The sequence below is a fragment of the Amblyomma americanum genome, chromosome 8 (genome assembly GCF_052857255.1).
Source record: "Amblyomma americanum isolate KBUSLIRL-KWMA chromosome 8, ASM5285725v1, whole genome shotgun sequence".
NCBI classification, from domain to species: domain Eukaryota; kingdom Metazoa; phylum Arthropoda; class Arachnida; order Ixodida; family Ixodidae; genus Amblyomma; species Amblyomma americanum.
This window is the reverse complement of record NC_135504.1, coordinates 61,538,519-61,555,448: the sequence shown is the minus strand read 5'-3', so window position 1 is coordinate 61,555,448 and position 16,930 is coordinate 61,538,519. Positions and strand designations below refer to the sequence as shown.

The 16,930-nt window shown below is 45.9% G+C and overlaps 1 protein-coding gene across 2 annotated transcripts in view; it reads left to right on the top strand.

Annotated features, from left to right (window-relative positions):
• LOC144101765 (angiotensin-converting enzyme-like) overlaps positions 1-16,703 on the top strand; it is a 38,678-nt gene extending 21,975 nt beyond the window's left edge. For both annotated transcript variants that reach the window (XM_077634953.1, XM_077634954.1), the window contains exons 6-14: positions 889-1,080; positions 2,443-2,540; positions 13,076-13,245; positions 13,795-13,919; positions 14,500-14,598; positions 14,816-14,960; positions 15,280-15,378; positions 15,444-15,566; positions 16,406-16,703. In XM_077634953.1, the coding sequence (XP_077491079.1) occupies positions 889-1,080; positions 2,443-2,540; positions 13,076-13,245; positions 13,795-13,919; positions 14,500-14,598; positions 14,816-14,960; positions 15,280-15,378; positions 15,444-15,566; positions 16,406-16,613 (1,259 nt within the window). In that variant the 3' untranslated portion in view covers positions 16,614-16,703. The remainder of the gene's footprint in view (positions 1-888; positions 1,081-2,442; positions 2,541-13,075; positions 13,246-13,794; positions 13,920-14,499; positions 14,599-14,815; positions 14,961-15,279; positions 15,379-15,443; positions 15,567-16,405) is intronic.
• Positions 16,704-16,930: the final 227 nt, after the last annotated feature.

The following is a 16,930-nucleotide window of genomic DNA, read 5'->3' as shown; positions in this document are numbered from 1 at the left end:
TGCCTCGGCGACCGGTATCCTTAAAACGCGAAGTGCGGCTTCTAAATGCGCAAATGTGTAACGGCAATTAACCGCATGAACAGGCGTTACTCAACGAGGTCACCGTGTCTGAACCTCTATCCTCGGCCGCACAACGTACAAGGCCAATGTAGCGCACATTGCTACTTCTGGTCCATGTAAACACATGTAAGTCAAAGCGATATCAGGAAGAGGTAAGAAAGACGCTGTGTGTGTATTGGCGTGAGCATGCGTGTGTATATGTCGCATTTTCGACGCTCATGCTATAGTATTTTGAGTTTTGTTGAAAGGGAGACGAAATGGTTACACATTTTCGTTAACCTCCAATTAGGTTATAGCACTGACCGTAAGCATGTTTTAGTGCTAAAGCAAGCATACGATTCTGAGCTGAACAAAAATCTTGCTGGTGCATCGCCCGTTACCATAGCAACTGCGACGCCAAGAGGCAAGAATTTGGCCCAGGCCACCCCTCCGAAAGTTGACCTTGGCCGATTTGGGGCATAATATATCGCCAACTATAATTGATTGTGCCCGACACGATGATGACCTCCAAATCTGGCTTGGCCCATTGCCAAAATTTGACCTGGCCTAACACATTGCTTTGACCTTGGCCGCTTTGGACTAAAATCTATGTTCAGTCATAATTATCCGCGCCCGACACGATGGCAGCGTCGAAATTTGTCCCGCGTCGATTCCAAAATTTTGGTCCAGACCACCCCCGGAAAAGTTGCTCACAGCTTTGAGATCTCGTTGCTATGGTGTCGCTTCGGGCGTCCCCATTTACGTCACCGCGCTTTCCCACGTCACACATCGGTTTAAGCGGAGTTAAACTCCGGCCAATTTTCTTTCTTCTTACCCTTTGTTAAACAGAGTTCCGTGACGCCAGTGGCATGTGGCTGGATGTGTACGAAGACGACTGCTTTGAGGACAAAATCAGAAGACTGTGGAAGCAACTGAAGCCACTCTACCAGCAACTGCACGCATACGTTCGTTCCAAACTGCGCAAAGTTTACGGCCGCGATAAGATAGCAAGAGATGGACCTATCCCGGCACACATACTTGGTACGTGAACTTTTGTGTTTCGGAGCACGATGTAGAATCATTTATTATGAGGGACGCCTTTTTAACTTAAAGTTCACAGATTCAGAAGCAAAACACGCTTTTCAAGTTATTTTACACTGGCTTACTCGCAATTCTGCTGTGTATCTCGTTACCTATAAATATCTAACTATTAACAATCTACTCCTTTTTTAACCTTAAATCACTTATCATAATTATTCAATTACCTTGCTCTCAATATAATAATGAAATAACATTACAATCCGCTGCGAGCCGAAATTTGGCGTCGGTGAAAAAGTTTCGCCATTGGCTGGAGGGAGTGTGACGTCACCAAAGGGGATCATTACCACTGAGTAGAAGGAAGTGACGTCACCAAACAAGAGAATTTTTTTAAATGAGGCAAGAGACGCAACCAGACCGGATGTGACGTCCCAAGAAGCAAGGACACTAACAGCTGCTAATGCGATCGCATTGTAGGCATAATAGAAATAGGTGTAGTGGTGAATTTTTTCTTCTCCTTGAGACGAGCTCTAGCAGGTCAATATCGCCCGTGCTTACCGACGGCTTGCCGTGGACAAAGCACCACACAAGGATCCGTACCGAAAGTGTCTCTGTTTCCACTGCTGAATTATGATGGCGAGCCAAGCCTCTGAATAAACTTTTGAAACAGTCGCAGTCTCTTGGAAAAGTGGACATGAATAGGCCACGAGGGCGGCCAAGTTTCACTTCTTCCCAAACTCGAAGTGCCTTTGCGGTTCAGATGTAGCCTGCAAGAAAGAACACTTTTTACATTGATTTTAAGTACCGATTTTCAAGCGACCTAGGACAGAACGCAGAGAAGACAGATCCGCATATTGCAGGTAGCTGTGACGAAGACCTACCGTACGCATGTCCGTATTAACCACTGAGTGCACATTGCAAGTAGCTGATGTGTCTTTCCGATCAACCTTTCCGTCTTACCCTCTTTCACTCATTCTCTATCCCTGTCGTCCCTGCTAATAAATCGATCCCAGTGCATGTTCTAAGGTAAATTGAAACTCGGTAAATACATTAACACTGTTTACGCCATTAAAGGTTAAATGCAAAGGCAGTTCATTTATATTCGGTGACGGCCATCACTTTGGAGCCTCAGCTGCCATTAACATACTTCTCACATAGGAAATACGGGCTGTTAACATTCTTTCGTCCCCTCAATTGTTTAGTAGGAACGGTGATCGCGCCTACGCTTAAGGGTGTTTTAATAAGGAAATTGTTCTGCCTGTGCGAGGAACTGCACGGCTGTGGATGACGATATACGCGAAAGTAGGATTCAAGCTAGTAAGAAAGACCCCGTAAGAGTTTCTCGTACTATTTTCTTTGGCGCAGGTCATATCCACTCTCAAACGTGGACAGCGATTATTGACATCACTCAACCATACCCAAACAAAAAAGCAATCAACGTCACGAATGCCATGAGAAAAAAGGCGAGTAATGCTTTTTCAAGTCATACTATCGCAGCATACATGCGCTGGAGACTTTTTCGAAGCTTGCCGATACACACGCTCTCACTCACCTTAACTTGCAAAAATTCACAAGGTCACGCGGCCTTTTAGTGGGATTATTATAAAACCTTTGAGCCACTGCAAAGCCTTATTGCTGTCTTCACACTGCAGTGCGCAGACGTGTGATAATCAGAAAGGGAACCCTACGCATAAACATGTTGTTTTGGTTACGTTTGAATGAATTAAAACGTCGAATGTTTTAAGCTAAGCATATTTCTGGTCAGCCTCCCCCGCCTTTTCCCTTCACGAACACACCGATGTGTTTACTTCGCGCAGTGGTATTTAATGCAAACTAAAAGTCATTCTCAATAACTCTCAACTCGTTGACTGGATTGCCGATTTCCTCTCGCACCGCTCCCAGTCTGTTCGCTTCAATTCCGTCTATTCTTCGAAAGCTGACGTAACCTCAGGTGTTCCCCAAGGCTCTGTCCTTGGCCCTTTGTTGTTTTTACTTTATATTAATGATTTGCCTGACAGTATAACCTCAAAGATCCGTCTATACGCCGATGACTTTAATTATTTATTTATTTATTTATTTATTTATTTATTTATTTATTAATACTGCAATCCCAGGAAGGGTTTTTCGCAGGGTGAGCATACAGAAAATAGGTAAGTACAAATATTAAGAAAAAAAAGTACAAAGGCCACAAATTAATAATAAGCAACAAAACACAACAGCAAAAATGAAAGGCTCAATGACGTAACACAACAAAAAAGTACACTAAGGTTTGGGGCATATAAATACACTACTATCAAGTCATCAGTGAACATGGTCAACAGGGAATTAAATAAATGAAGAAAGAGCACCAAAACGATCACAATATTAAATTCAGTTCAAAAATGGGAACCGGGAATGCATGACAGAGGACATTATTGTGCACTGAGGTTGCCGATGAATGATGTTACAGATAGCTGTAAGACTTCGTCGTTACTACGTTGATTCCACTCCGTTACTGTTCGCGGAAAAAAAGAATATTTAAAGCAGTTATTACGCTGGGTGAAAGGGGTGATTGTAAGATTGTGATGTTGCCTTGTAGAATAACCTGAAGAGAAAGATATTAGTCCATCAATGTTAATTTTAAAATGACCTTTGAACAATTGGTATAAGAACTTTAGTCGAGAAACGCGATTCCTTTCGGTTATATGTATTAAAGCAGCCCTGTTTAAGAGGTCACTTACTGATGTGCGTCCATAGCTATTGTAAACAAAACGTACTGCTTTCTTTTGTATTTTTTCAATTTTATTTACGTTTGTTTTGGTGAATGGATATCAAATTATTGCGGCATAATCTAATATTGGAAGGACAATCGATTTATACGCTAGAAGCCGAACTCGGGGTGTGAAAAGTCTCAATGCACGCCTAAGAAAAAAAAGTTTACGGTCTGCATTATTTACAGTTTGATCAATGTGTTTAGTCCAGTCAAGGTTGTTAGTAATCCATAGCCCTAGATATTTGTAGTGTGAGACTTCGGAAAGAATGTTGTTGTCAAATGAATATTGGAACATCAGTGGACTTTTCTTGTGAGTGATTCTCATATACACGGTTTTTTGAAAGTTGATAGGCATCTGCCATGCATCACACCAGGCACTAATTTTCTGAACAGCCTCATTAAGTTTTACCTGATCTGACATATTTTTAATTTCGGAGTATAGCACACAGTCATCCGCGTATAGTTTAATATTAACTGGAATGTCTTTCACGATGTCGTTAATGTAAATGATAAACAAGAGTGGCCCAAGCACTGAGCCCTGAGGGACGCCAGAGTCAACAAAAACAGTTTGAGAGGAATGTTCCCCAAAAGAGACATATTGCTGACGGTTATTCAAATATGCTGAAATCCAATTAATGATTTTGTTATTTCTGAGTGTGCTATTAATTTTGGAAAGCAGCTTTTTGTGAGAGACCTTATCAAATGCTTTGGCGAAATCCATAAAAATGGCATCTGTTTGGCTACCATTGTTAATAGCTTTCGCAAAATCGTGTATAGTCTGAACTTATTGGGTACAAGTAGAATAACCTTTCCGGAATCCGTGTTGGAAATTTGTAATAAAATTGTGTTGTTCAAGAAAATGGGAAATGTGGGTGTGTATTATGTGTTCTATAATTTTGAAAGCTGTCGATGTTAATGAAATCGGTCGGTAATTATTAATGTACTGTTTGTTTCCATTTTTATGAAGTGGTTGGACTCTGGCTGTCCTCCAGTCGCTCGGAACCTGTCCTTCGTTTAGAGACCTAGAAAAAATTATAAACAAATACTTGGACACCCATTCTGCATACCTCGTTAGGAATGCATTGGGTATTTTATCAGGCCCAAGGGATTTTTTTACGTTAAGATTCAAAAGCATTTTAGTTATACCCTGTTCACTGATGACTAGATCAGGCATCGGAGGTAAGCATGTTTCGAACACAGGTTGTATGCCATTATCATTAGTAAAAACGGATTTGAAGTCTTCGTTAAAGGCGGTTGATATTACTTTTCTGTCATGTGTTAATGTGCCATTGATTTCAAATGCATGGGAATCCCTAGATACTGGTGAGATTGTACGCCAAAATTTTTCAGGTGAGCTAGTTATAAAATTAGGCAACAAATCGCCAAAATAATCTTCTTTATCAAGTGCTACTTGTCCTCGTAGTTGACTTGACAGAGCGGAAATTTTATCCAGCAGGCCTTCAGGATGGACAACTGCTTGCCTTTTCTTTTTCAACTTTTTTAATTTTCTGCGCATTTGTATTGAAGTGCGCGAAATCCAGGGATTGCCACGTTTTGTCTTTTTAACAATGATTGGCACAAAACGGCTAATACACATCATAACCAGATCCTTGAAAGAAATCCACAGATCGTCTATATTTGCGGTAGACCTCGAAAAGCTATCAAAATGAAAGGATAAGGTATTGATTATTGATGTGTCATCAGCGCGTGAGAAGTTGGGAAAACATGACAGCTTTGGATGCCTGTCAATAGCGGCATCAGATAAGGTAAGGAACACGGCCTGGTGATCGGAGATTCCTGGGGTTATTTTGCATTTTGTTTTAGTACTAATAGATCCGCTTACGAAGAAAAGGTCCAGTATAGATTTAGCGCTGTCGTGTACCCTGGTATACTCGTCAACAAGTTGCGATAAATCAAATGCTAATGCTATGTCCAACATGGCATCACCTGTTTTGTCGTTATGGTTTTTGAGGGACATCGTGCGCCAGTCAATATTAGGCAGATTAAAGTCGCCAGCTAGAATTATCCGATCGCCAGGTTATAAATATGTGTTCATGTAAGTTTTTAAATCATTTAAAACCGATATGGAAGAAGAAGGGGGCCTGTACAACACACCTATAATGTACCTGATTGTACCACAATATGTTTTACTGAAAATGCACTCTACATTAGGCACGTCAGGCATCCTTAAAACTCGTAATGATTTCTTGTATATCATACAGACGCCGCCACCTCTTCCAGTACGGTCTTTCCGGAGTACATTCTAACCAGTAGGCACGAATTCACTGTCGAAAATTGCATCATGTAACGGCTTTTCTTCTTGGCCCCTTTCACAATGTGTACGTCATGTTGTGAAGAACAAATAAAAAAAATGAATGAATGAATGTCTGAATTGTTAATAAAAAGGAGCCCTTCAAGCTCGGTTACTTTATTGATTACACTTCTGCAGTTAATGTTTAAGATTTTCAAGGATGTAGGATCATGCTTTTTCTGTCAGTTATTTTTCTTATTGACCAATCTGACACGCTCTCCTTTCTGGGCATCCCAAACAAACATAACACTATCAATGCTAACTTTATCGAAGACCAGCTTTACCTTAGCGCCATTTGCTTTTTCTTCTGCTGCGCTGTCCCACAGAAGTTTACGCAAGTCACGCACGCGCTTTGAGAAGTCTTCCGAGATAGAGTACGACGATCCTTTTAGTGTAGGCTGCTTGTAAAATGGATGCCTTTTCCCTATAGTCAAGAAACTTTATGATAACCGGTCTAGATTTGTCACTGGATTGACGCCCAAGCCTATGAAGTCTTTCTATACCTGTAGGTGTTATACCTATCTTCTTTATTATTATGTCGTCTTTCACTTTGTTTTCAAGTTCTTCAAGCGTCTCGTTTCCTGACTCTTCTAAACCGTAAATTATAAGATTATTGCGACGGCTTCTGTTTTCTAAGTCGTCCACCTTATTCATCAGAAAGGACAACTGGCTGTCAAAATCTGCTATTGTTTTTTCTATTACGCTTACTTGTTTTGTCAGCGTGCCTAGCTTGGACAACTGCTGTTCAATGCCATCTATTCTGTTGTTTAGTGTAACCATTTGCTCTTTTATTTCATTCTGACCGTCGATTATTCCTTCAATAGTTCCTTGCACTCAGTTCTTTTGGCCGTCTAGCAGTTCCGACAGCAATTGCTTCTCAGTTGGTCCCGGGTTTGTCTCAATATCGCCCGAAAGAAGTAGGTTAGTAGGCAATAAAGCAATGTGCGCCAGAATACATTTGAAACACTGTGGGCAGGGCAGCAGCAACAGAAACCGGTTGTCACTACGATAACAGTACATGGAAACGTTTTTACTAACCTGTAGAGCAAGACAAAAATGGTTGCTGAGCATGTTGCCGATACTGCTGCTGGCCTGCCCACTGAAGAAAGTCGATGTTGCTCGCTCTTTTAAAGGGGCTTGCTGAGCCATGTGATGTGACGTCACAGTTGTCGAGATGAAGCGATGCGCTGTCAGTTGCGGAACAGAAAGCAATGTAATCGCCGGACGACGACATTGAGCGAGTGAACGAGGAAGAAGACGAGAACTCATCTCTGGCTGTGTTCTGAGTGCCGCCCGTACGTGTTCATTCGTTTTTGTAAATAACTGTAAATATATTCTTTCCCCCAACATATTTGGTGGAGGTGCGGCTTTCCTCTACGCCTACCGAAGACGGAGCTCCGCAGCGGCCGCCAGCTGACTTCGCTCACCATGACCCAAGACGCCTCCCAGCAAACATCACAATCGGCAATGCCATCGCTCGTTCTTTCTTCCCCTTGTGACCCTGGGACATTTTCTGGCACCGACAACGTTGACGTGGACGACTGGATCAACATGTATGAACGCGTGAGTACGTACAACTGCTGGGATCCGACTGTTATGCTCGCGAATGTCATCTTCTATCTAAAAGACACCGCCCGCGTCTGGTACGAGACTCACGAAGATGATTTGACCAGCTGGGACGTCTGCAAGCACAAACTGCGCGAGCTGTTTGGACGGCCGCTCGGCCGAACACTCGCCGCTAAGAGGGAGCTTGCGTCCAGAGCTCAAACGTCTACGGAATCCTGTTTCCTACATTCAGGACGTGTTGGCCCTCTGCCACAAAGTTCACAATAACATGCCCGAATCTGACAAAGTGGGTCACGTGTTGAAGGGGATCGCCGACGACGCCTTCAACCTGCTCGTCTGCAAGAACTGCACTACAGTCGACGGCATTATTAAGGAATGTCGCCGCTTCGAGGAAGCTAAAAGCAGACGTATTAGTCAGCCGTACACACGCCTCCCCAACACGGCTGCGACTTCCTCATGTGAAGACCTGCTGCACCGGCAAACTCCTGCGCCTCCAGGAAAATGTGACCCGCATCATTCGACGCGAACTCGAAGCTATGTCCCCTGTCTCCCTGCCTCTACGTGATGGCGACAACCACTTGCCCACCATCTTGATGGTACAAGCCGTCGTCCGTCAAGAGCTTGCAAACCTTGGTCTCCAGCCCGTCAGCCCTATGCGTCCTTCATCACCACCCGACATCACTGCGATTGCTCCTGAACGACCTTCTTCCTACTTCGCTCCACGTCGCCGTAACCCTAACGACTGGCGGACACCCGACGACAGACCCATTTGTTTCCTCTGCCACCGCATTGGCCACATCTCCCGTCACTGTCGCAATTATTGGTCTCGTCGTAGCACATACAGTCATCTAAGCTCTCACCGCAACGATGACCAGCCCCGCCACTTCACGCCCCCTCCAGCCCAGCAGAGTGCTACCGTTGGCGGCCAGATTTCCCGCTCCAGCCGCTCCCCGTCCCCCCTGCGTCGGCAGTCTCGTTCGCCCCTACGCCGTCGCTCCTCTCCTGGCCCCTACGGACGCTCGCAAGCGGAAAACGATGCTGCAGTGTCTGGAGGTGATGCTGCAGTACAGCCACAGTCCCAAAATCCTCGCTTAGCCCTTCGCCCGCACCAAAATTTGCTCGCTATTCATGTCGATGGAGTCCCTGTGAGAGCCCTGATCGACACGGGCGCGCACGTGTCCGTCATGAGTTCCACCCTACGACGCCGCCTCAGAAAGGTACTGACCCCTGCACCCACAGCCGTTCTCCGCGTTGCCGACGGCGGAACGCCTCCTGTGGTTGTACTATGCACAGCCCGTGTGACCATATCCAGCCGCCATACATCCGTTCTATTCTCTGTTCTGGACCAGTGCCCTCATGACGTCATTCTTGGCCTCGACTTCCTGTCTGAGCATTCAGCCCTCATCAACTGCGCCACCAGTGTTGTCCAGCTTGACCTTCCTTTTTCTGCTGAGTCGCCGTCCCCAGTTGTACCTCGTCTTTGTGCTGTCGACTTTGTCCGTCTACCGCCTCAAGCCGCAACTTACATTTCTTTCTCATCTGTTCCCCCTGTCCCTGATGGCCACGACGTAGTCACTCCGGACCTTGACGTTGCCCTCACGCGAAATATTGCGCTTGCGCACACTGTCTTTACAATGTCGGCAAACCGTGCGTACCTTCTGGTTCTGAACTTTGGCTCGTCTATCCAACCGCTCCCGCAAGGCATCTCACTCGCGACGCTGTGCCCTGCTGCCGAATGTGTCATATCAGTGGTGGACAGCTGCTTACCTTCCACTCATCAATGCCTGTTGCCTGCGGCAACATCACCAGAGAAACCAACGGATGACTACGCCGACATGATCTGTTCTGACCTACCAGCGATGCAAGCTCACGATCTTAGGTGCCTCTTATCATCTTTTCGCGACATCTTCGACTTTGATGCCCGTGTTTTGATTCGTACCTCTGTGGTGACGCATCGGATAAACACCGGTGATGCCGCTCCTCTCCACAGACGTCCGTACCGCGTGTCCAGCGCTGAACACCCCGTCATAAATCAAGAGGTCGATAAGATGCTCGCAAAAGACATCATCGAGCCCTCGTCAAGCCCTTGGGCTTCTCCAGTTGTCCTGGTAAAAAAGAAGGACGGCAGCTGACGCTTCTGCGTTGATTACCGGCACCTAAACCGCATCACAAAAAAAGACGTATATCCTCTCCCGAGGATCGATGATGCATTAGATTGCCTCCACGGCGCCAAATATTTCTCTTCAATTGATCTTCGATCGGGCTACTGGCAAATTGCCGTAGATGAAAAGGACCGTGAAAAGACCGCCTTCGTGACGCCTGATGGCTTATACCAATTTAAAGTCATGCCATTCGGACTCTGTAACGCGCCGGCTACCTTTGAACGAATGATGGACTCCCTTCTTCGCGGCTTTAAGTGGTCTACCTGCCTCTGCTACCTAGACGATGTTGTGGTTTTCTCGCCTACTTTTGCCACGCACCTCGAACGCCTCTCCAGTATTTTGACAGTGTTTCGTAACGCCGGACTCCAGCTGAACTCATCGAAATGCAAATTCGGTCGCCGCCAACTCACTATTCTCGGACACCTGGTTGATGCTTCTGGTGTACGCCCAGATCCAGTCAAAATTCAAGCCGTGAAGGAGTTTCCTCTTCCTAGGTCGTCGAAAGATGTGCGCAGCTTTGTCGGCTTGTGCTCGTATTTTCGACGTTTTATCAAAGATTTCGCCGGCATCGCTCGCCCCCTCACCGACCTTCTTAAGAACGACACCCCCTTTATCTGGGGCCCTGCTCAAGAAAACTAATTTTCCTCCCTCGTTCATTTGCTAACCTCTCTGCCCATCTTAGCCCTATTTGACCCGTCGTCTCCCACAGAGATTCGCACCGACGGCTCCGGATATGGGATCGGTGCCGTGCTAGCCCAACGTCAACAGGGCCAAAATCGCGTCATCGCTTATGCCAGCCGCCTACTTTCCGCCGCAGAGCAAAATTACTCCATTACTGAGCGCGAGTGTCTCGCCCTTGTCTGGGCTGTCGCTAAATTCCGCCCGTACCTGTTCGGCCGCTCATTCACTGTCGTCACTGATCACCACGCTCTCTGTTGGCTGTCTTCACTAAAAGATCCCACCGGTCGCCTTGGTCGCTGGGCTTTGCGCCTTCAAGAGTATACATACTCTGTCGTGTACAAGTCCGGTCGTCACCACCAGGATGCTGACTGTTTATCCCGATACCCTGTGGAGCCACCTGACCTCGAAGACGCTGAGACCCTACCCTGCCTCTTAGCCATCACTGCTCTCACCGATATCGCCAACGAACAGCGCAACAACTCATCTTTACAACCTATCTTTGATGGCCTCCGCTCTGCAAACCGATCTCCGTCTCTGCAACTTTATGTGCTCCAGAATGGCATTTTGTATCGCCGCAACCTACGCTCCGACGGTCCTCCGCTGCTCCTCGTCATACCCCAACATCTACGTTCTTCTGTCCTTGAGGAATTCCACGATCTGCCGACAGCCGGCCACCTTGGTGTGTCCCGCACGTACGCTCGAATGCGGCACCGCTTCTTTTGGCCTGGTCTGTATCGTTCCGTAAAGCGTTACGTTGCCGCTTGCGACCTGTGTCAACGCCGGAAAAGGCCCTCCACTTTGCCTGCCGGTCTTCTACAACCCATCGACGTACCTCCGGAACCTTTTCACCGTGTTGGCCTCAACCTTCTTGGCCCTTTTCCCACGTCCCTCTCCGGTAACAAGTGGATCGCTGTCGCAACTGATTATACGAGTCGGTACGCCATCACGCGTGCTTTGCCCGCCGGCTGCGCTACCGATGTCGCCGATTTTCTTCTCCAAGACGTAATTCTTCACCATGGCGCCCCTCGTCAACTGCTCACCGACCGCGGTCGCTATTTTCTGTCCAGAGTGATTGATGACATTCTTCGTTCGTGTGCCACGCAGCACCAGCTCGCGACAGCTTACCATCCACAAACCAACGGGCTTACGGAACGGTTCAACCGCACGCTCACCGATATGTTAGCAATGTACGTCTCAGCGGACCACCGCGATTGGGACGCAGCCTTGCCTTATGTGACATTTGCGTACAACTCTTCACGGCATGACACAACAGGCTATTCCCCTTTCTACCTTTTGTTTGGTAGGCACCCCCTATTGCCTTTGGACACACTCATGCCGCCTTCTTCAGTCCCCACAACTGCTTACGCTCAGGACGCCATCGCCCAGGCCACGCTGGCTCGCCAAATAGCCCGTAGTCGGCTCCGTGCCTCTCAAGCTTCCCAGAAGTCCGCCTACGACCGCCGGCACCGGGCCGTCGAATATCACCCCGGATCACTCGTCCTTCTCTGGACGCCGTCGCGCAGCGTTGGTCTCTCCGAGAAGCTCCTTTCTCACTACCGTGGCCCTTACCGTGTGGTGCGCCGAGTCACCGACGTGAACTATGAAATTGCTCCCCTTGCGTCCTCGCCATCGTCCTCTGGCCCCTCTACCGACGTCGTCCATGTATGCCGCCTCAAACCTTATCACGACGCTCCTACGCCACCACTCTAACGCCGAGACGGCGTTTCATCAGCCGGGGGTCCTGCAGCGGGTAGACGACGACGACGACATTGAGCGAGTGAACGAGTGGACGAGGAAGAAGACGAGAACTCATCTCTGGCTGTGTTCTGAGTGCCGCCCGTTGCTGTTCATTCGTTTTTGTAAATAACTGTAAATATATTCTTTCCCGCAACAATATCAGCCACAGACTGAAAAACTGAACAGAATTTCCTAGCAGCGCTAGTCATGTAACACTACATCTCCATTGCTTCCATAGGCGGTAAAATTGACATATGCGAACAAGACGCAGGTACATTGATTCGTAGCCATTTGGGATAAGCCACCATTTATCACACGCGTTTCGGCCTCTCAGTGCGCCAAACTTCAGCACGGATACGTCGCGACCCAAAGTCTCAAGCAGTTTGAACAATAGCGGTTCGACCGTAGAGTAGCACTGCATCTACTTTTGGACGCAACCGATGCCTTAAATGGCGCTGCTAGCAGAACCACAATTTTATAGGTTTCAAACGATTATTTCAGGCACCACCTCCCGCACTAAAGCTGCGTAAAAATAGGACACAAAGCCTTGAGATCATCGTTTCACATCTGCTGCAAAACCAGAGTTAAAAAAAATAGTTGAAGAAACACCAATAAATTTCGTCTTCTGAAGGTTATAACATTTTATGCGCATCGATCTGCACGCAGTTGAACTAATGGATATTAGAACTTGTGTGTTTCACCAGTATTGTAAACTTTATTTAATTTTCAATGTGCACTATATTTTATGCAAACCCAATATTCATTTGCAACCTGCTATCCTATCTGCAGAACATGTCTGTACTGGATGTATTCAAGCAGGCTGAAAACTTTTTCACGTCAATGGGCCTTCCCCCAATGCCGGAAACATTCTGGAATCGATCTGTGTTGACAAAGCCCCAAGGCAGGAGCATCGTGTGCCACCCTTCTGCCTGGGATTTCTACGTCGACAAAGACGTGAGGTATGAAGCGAAGACCTTAGCCTTAAAAAATAAAATTATTACTCTTGGAAACACAAATTTCGTCGTTTTGCTGAGTAGTCAGTACCTTGTCTTAGATCAACTTCACAACTAAACTGACGCAACTCAACAGTAATATTGGAATTCTGCATATATCGATCTCTCCCTCTTTCTCGCCGTCGTGCATCGGCACCTACACCTTCAACCCCGATCTAATTATGAATCTTTTTTTTCAGAGTTATTCTTGCCCTTCCTCATTTTACATGGGCCTTCCTTTGTTTTGCATTATTGCCGGGTCATCATAGTAGCAAGGACTAGTTGTGGTCTTGTATACGACCCCTTTTTCTCCTTCAAGTGGACTTAGGGTGCGGAGTGTGCACGACTCGCGCGCACTACAACTTAAAATCATCAACCGACTTGTACTCGCCTGTTCTGATGACGAGAACTCCGTTCTCGAAACCCTTGATATATATAAGCGTAAAGCATGAGCACAAATCTCTATTGTGTCGGTTTGAATACCATGCCCTATTTTATATACGTATGTATGTTCAGGATCAAGCAATGCACTCAAGTGAATATGGATGACTTTCTGACCGTCCACCATGAAATGGGCCACGTGGAATACTTCCTAAAGTACGCTAAGCAGCCGATCTCGTTCCGCGACGGTGCTAACCCCGGTAAGCCTTTTAAGTAGTGTTCTAAGCAGACTTTCGAGTTTCCCCATTCTGTGTATAAACAGGAATTACAACTGCCATGTTGCGTTTAAATACATCAATTAAATCGGTTCGATTAACACGATGGTAGGTATATTTGTAAGTGCTATTTGCGGCAACCTACACAGACAGTATGAACAGGACCTCATACGTGGGTGAAAACCATCTACAGAGTACTCTCTCAAACACAGATTCTGGCTGTGACAGCTTCCCTGAACAGTGTACACGACCATCAGCTACTTCTAACGTTTACCGATGTTGAACGGTATAATACGAAAAACCATCATTCCCCTTCTCATGTACAAAAAGCCCAAAATTTTCCTTTTTCACTTCGGTTATATCAGGTTGCGGTGACGAAATGTCAACAAATTAGTACGTCCACTCATCTGCTCTCAGTTAAGTATTAAACGGCTTCACCCAAAAGCCTTTTACTCATAAGGACCCTACAAAAAAATGCACTGAAAGCTAAAAATTCGAGGTGCGTAGTGTCATACTAAAGTAGAACAACAGTACACAGCACTAAACATTTTTCACCTTCTGTCAGGCTTCCATGAGGCTATCGGAGACACAATTGCTCTATCTGTGTCTACCCCCAAGCATCTCCGAGCAGTAGGTCTGCTGAAAGATCCATCGGACGATTATGGTAAGCAAACATCATTTCTCCTTATTATTTGCTTTCATCTGAAATGTATTCAGCATATAGTTCTGATAACAAAACTGCTCTTGGAGCCACGCGTTTGTGTTTCTTGCCTAAAATTCTTTATGCGGTACAGGGAAATTTCAAACTTGTTTATGAATAGCTCGCCTCATGAATTTGCAGTAGAAAGTCATTTTCACATCCTGGAATGATGTTTTTTCAGAGAGGGATATTAACTACCTCTTCAGTATTGCTCTCGATAAAGTGGCCATCATCCCTTCCACTTATGTGTACGATCTTTGGAGGTGGAATGTATTCAAAGGAATCTACCAACCACAAAACTACAACAGAGCTTGGTGGAAGCTGCTGTAAGTATAAATGTACTGAAACTGTGCATACGCTACTGGAACACATGAAAGCCTATCGATAATTTTTGCAATTTACTAGTAAACCAATCGATTATACGCATTACAACCCATAGACACCACGGCTGCAGTAACAGGTGACCTAAACGTCAAGAGGCGATGCAGAGCGGCTGCTGCTCGCTTTGCGTGCGCCATAATGCTGACCGAAGTCTGTTACGGCCTGCAAAATTGAGTATTCCTCTCTCGAACGGTTCAAGAGTTCTTTTCTTTTTCTCGGAGGTTGACATGAATGAAAAACTGTGAATCCGGGCATGCATTTCAGGCTTAAATACCAAGGCATCTGCCCGGGCGTACGTCGCTCTAAGGAGGACTTTGACCCACCAGCAAAATTCCATTTATCCGCAGACGTCCCCTACATAAGGTAAGTATTCTTTGTCATTTCTGAAAAACTAAAGTTATCTGATCTGCTCCCTGCCTTGAATGCAGGTACTTCGTGAGCACAGTACTCCAGTTTCAGTTCTACAAGGCTCTGTGTGACGAAGCAAAGCACGTTGGCCCACTGTACAAGTGTGATTTCTACCAGTCAAAACCAGCGGGAAAGCTGTTCGGGTAGGTTTCGAAACGTCCTTACCGGATTAAGAAATAATTTATTTGGCCGATATATTATAGTTCAAGTAAAATAAACTGTCCATAAACTGTTCATAAGTGGACCAAAAATAACTTCAAATTACGTAGATTCGAATTAAGAGGCGTGTCTTTAATGCGATGGATATCTACGACGCGAAAGGGTCAGTTAGATTAAACCCAAGCTTGGGTTAACTGAGTTAGAATCAACGCATGTCCGCTACACGAAGACCATTTATGCAATACCCTAACAGATGGAGTAAAAACTCTAGCTCCAGATATTGTATGGATTCAGGTGGGACAACATGCAGGATAGTGTAGGACTACGAAAAAAAATTGAGAGTCGCTTGACTTGACTAACACTTGAATTCAGCGAAAAGCAAAGACGCTTGCTAAGTGTCTGAGCCTCGTCCATGGAAGCTATGCTACACGCTCGCGACAGCCGTTCTACATATAGTCACAATTACGTGGCTATGACGTGATATCACATGGTCTTACGACACTATCGGATTTTATGACGTGGCTTCACATCACTCTAACGGATGTTCTTAAGGTCAAAGGTCAACCAATGTCAAAGGTCAGCTAGAGGCTATGTGTCAAGGTCAGGGGTCGACACCATAACTGTACCACATATGGTCATAAACGCCTAACGTGGCAGGGCTGAATGCTCAAGGTCATTGTCCTGCCTACGCGACTACTTTACCTAGCTTAGTGAAGCTTTTCGCTTCAAAAAAGTGGTGATACGAGTGTGCTCCTTTGGTTGGGTTATATGTAATGAAAAAAAGTAACAAGGATGATGCATTTATTTAACTTTTTCGTTGCAGACGTGTGATGGCCCTAGGATCTTCAAAGCCCTGGCCTCAAGCCTTGGCCATACTGACCAGAGGAAAGACAAGAGATATGGATGCTGGCCCGCTGCTCGAGTACTTTGAACCTTTGTACAAATGGCTTCGAGAGCGCAACAAGAGGCGCTACATTGGCTGGAGGAGCAACGACCCAACCGCCTGCCCAAAACATACGGGATACAAATGAATAACACGAAAAAGATGCCGGAAAATAAAGGCTTGAGGTCACTGCGGCTTCCCACTTGGAAACAATAAACTCTTTCAGCATCTAACAAAATCCTTCAAAGGTGTTCGCCCCATTAAGATTACTGGGGAATATTTACTTAACTAGTATTGCAGATTATTTATAATCTGCAGCAGAAAATTCATACCAGGTCACCTCAGGAGGTAAGGGCCCTCTCTGGACACTTTCAAGATCCCCGCAGTGTAGGCCACTAGGACCAACAAACTGTGAGCCCGGGCTCTTTATAATCTTCAGTATACCGAGGATTTCACCCAAGATGT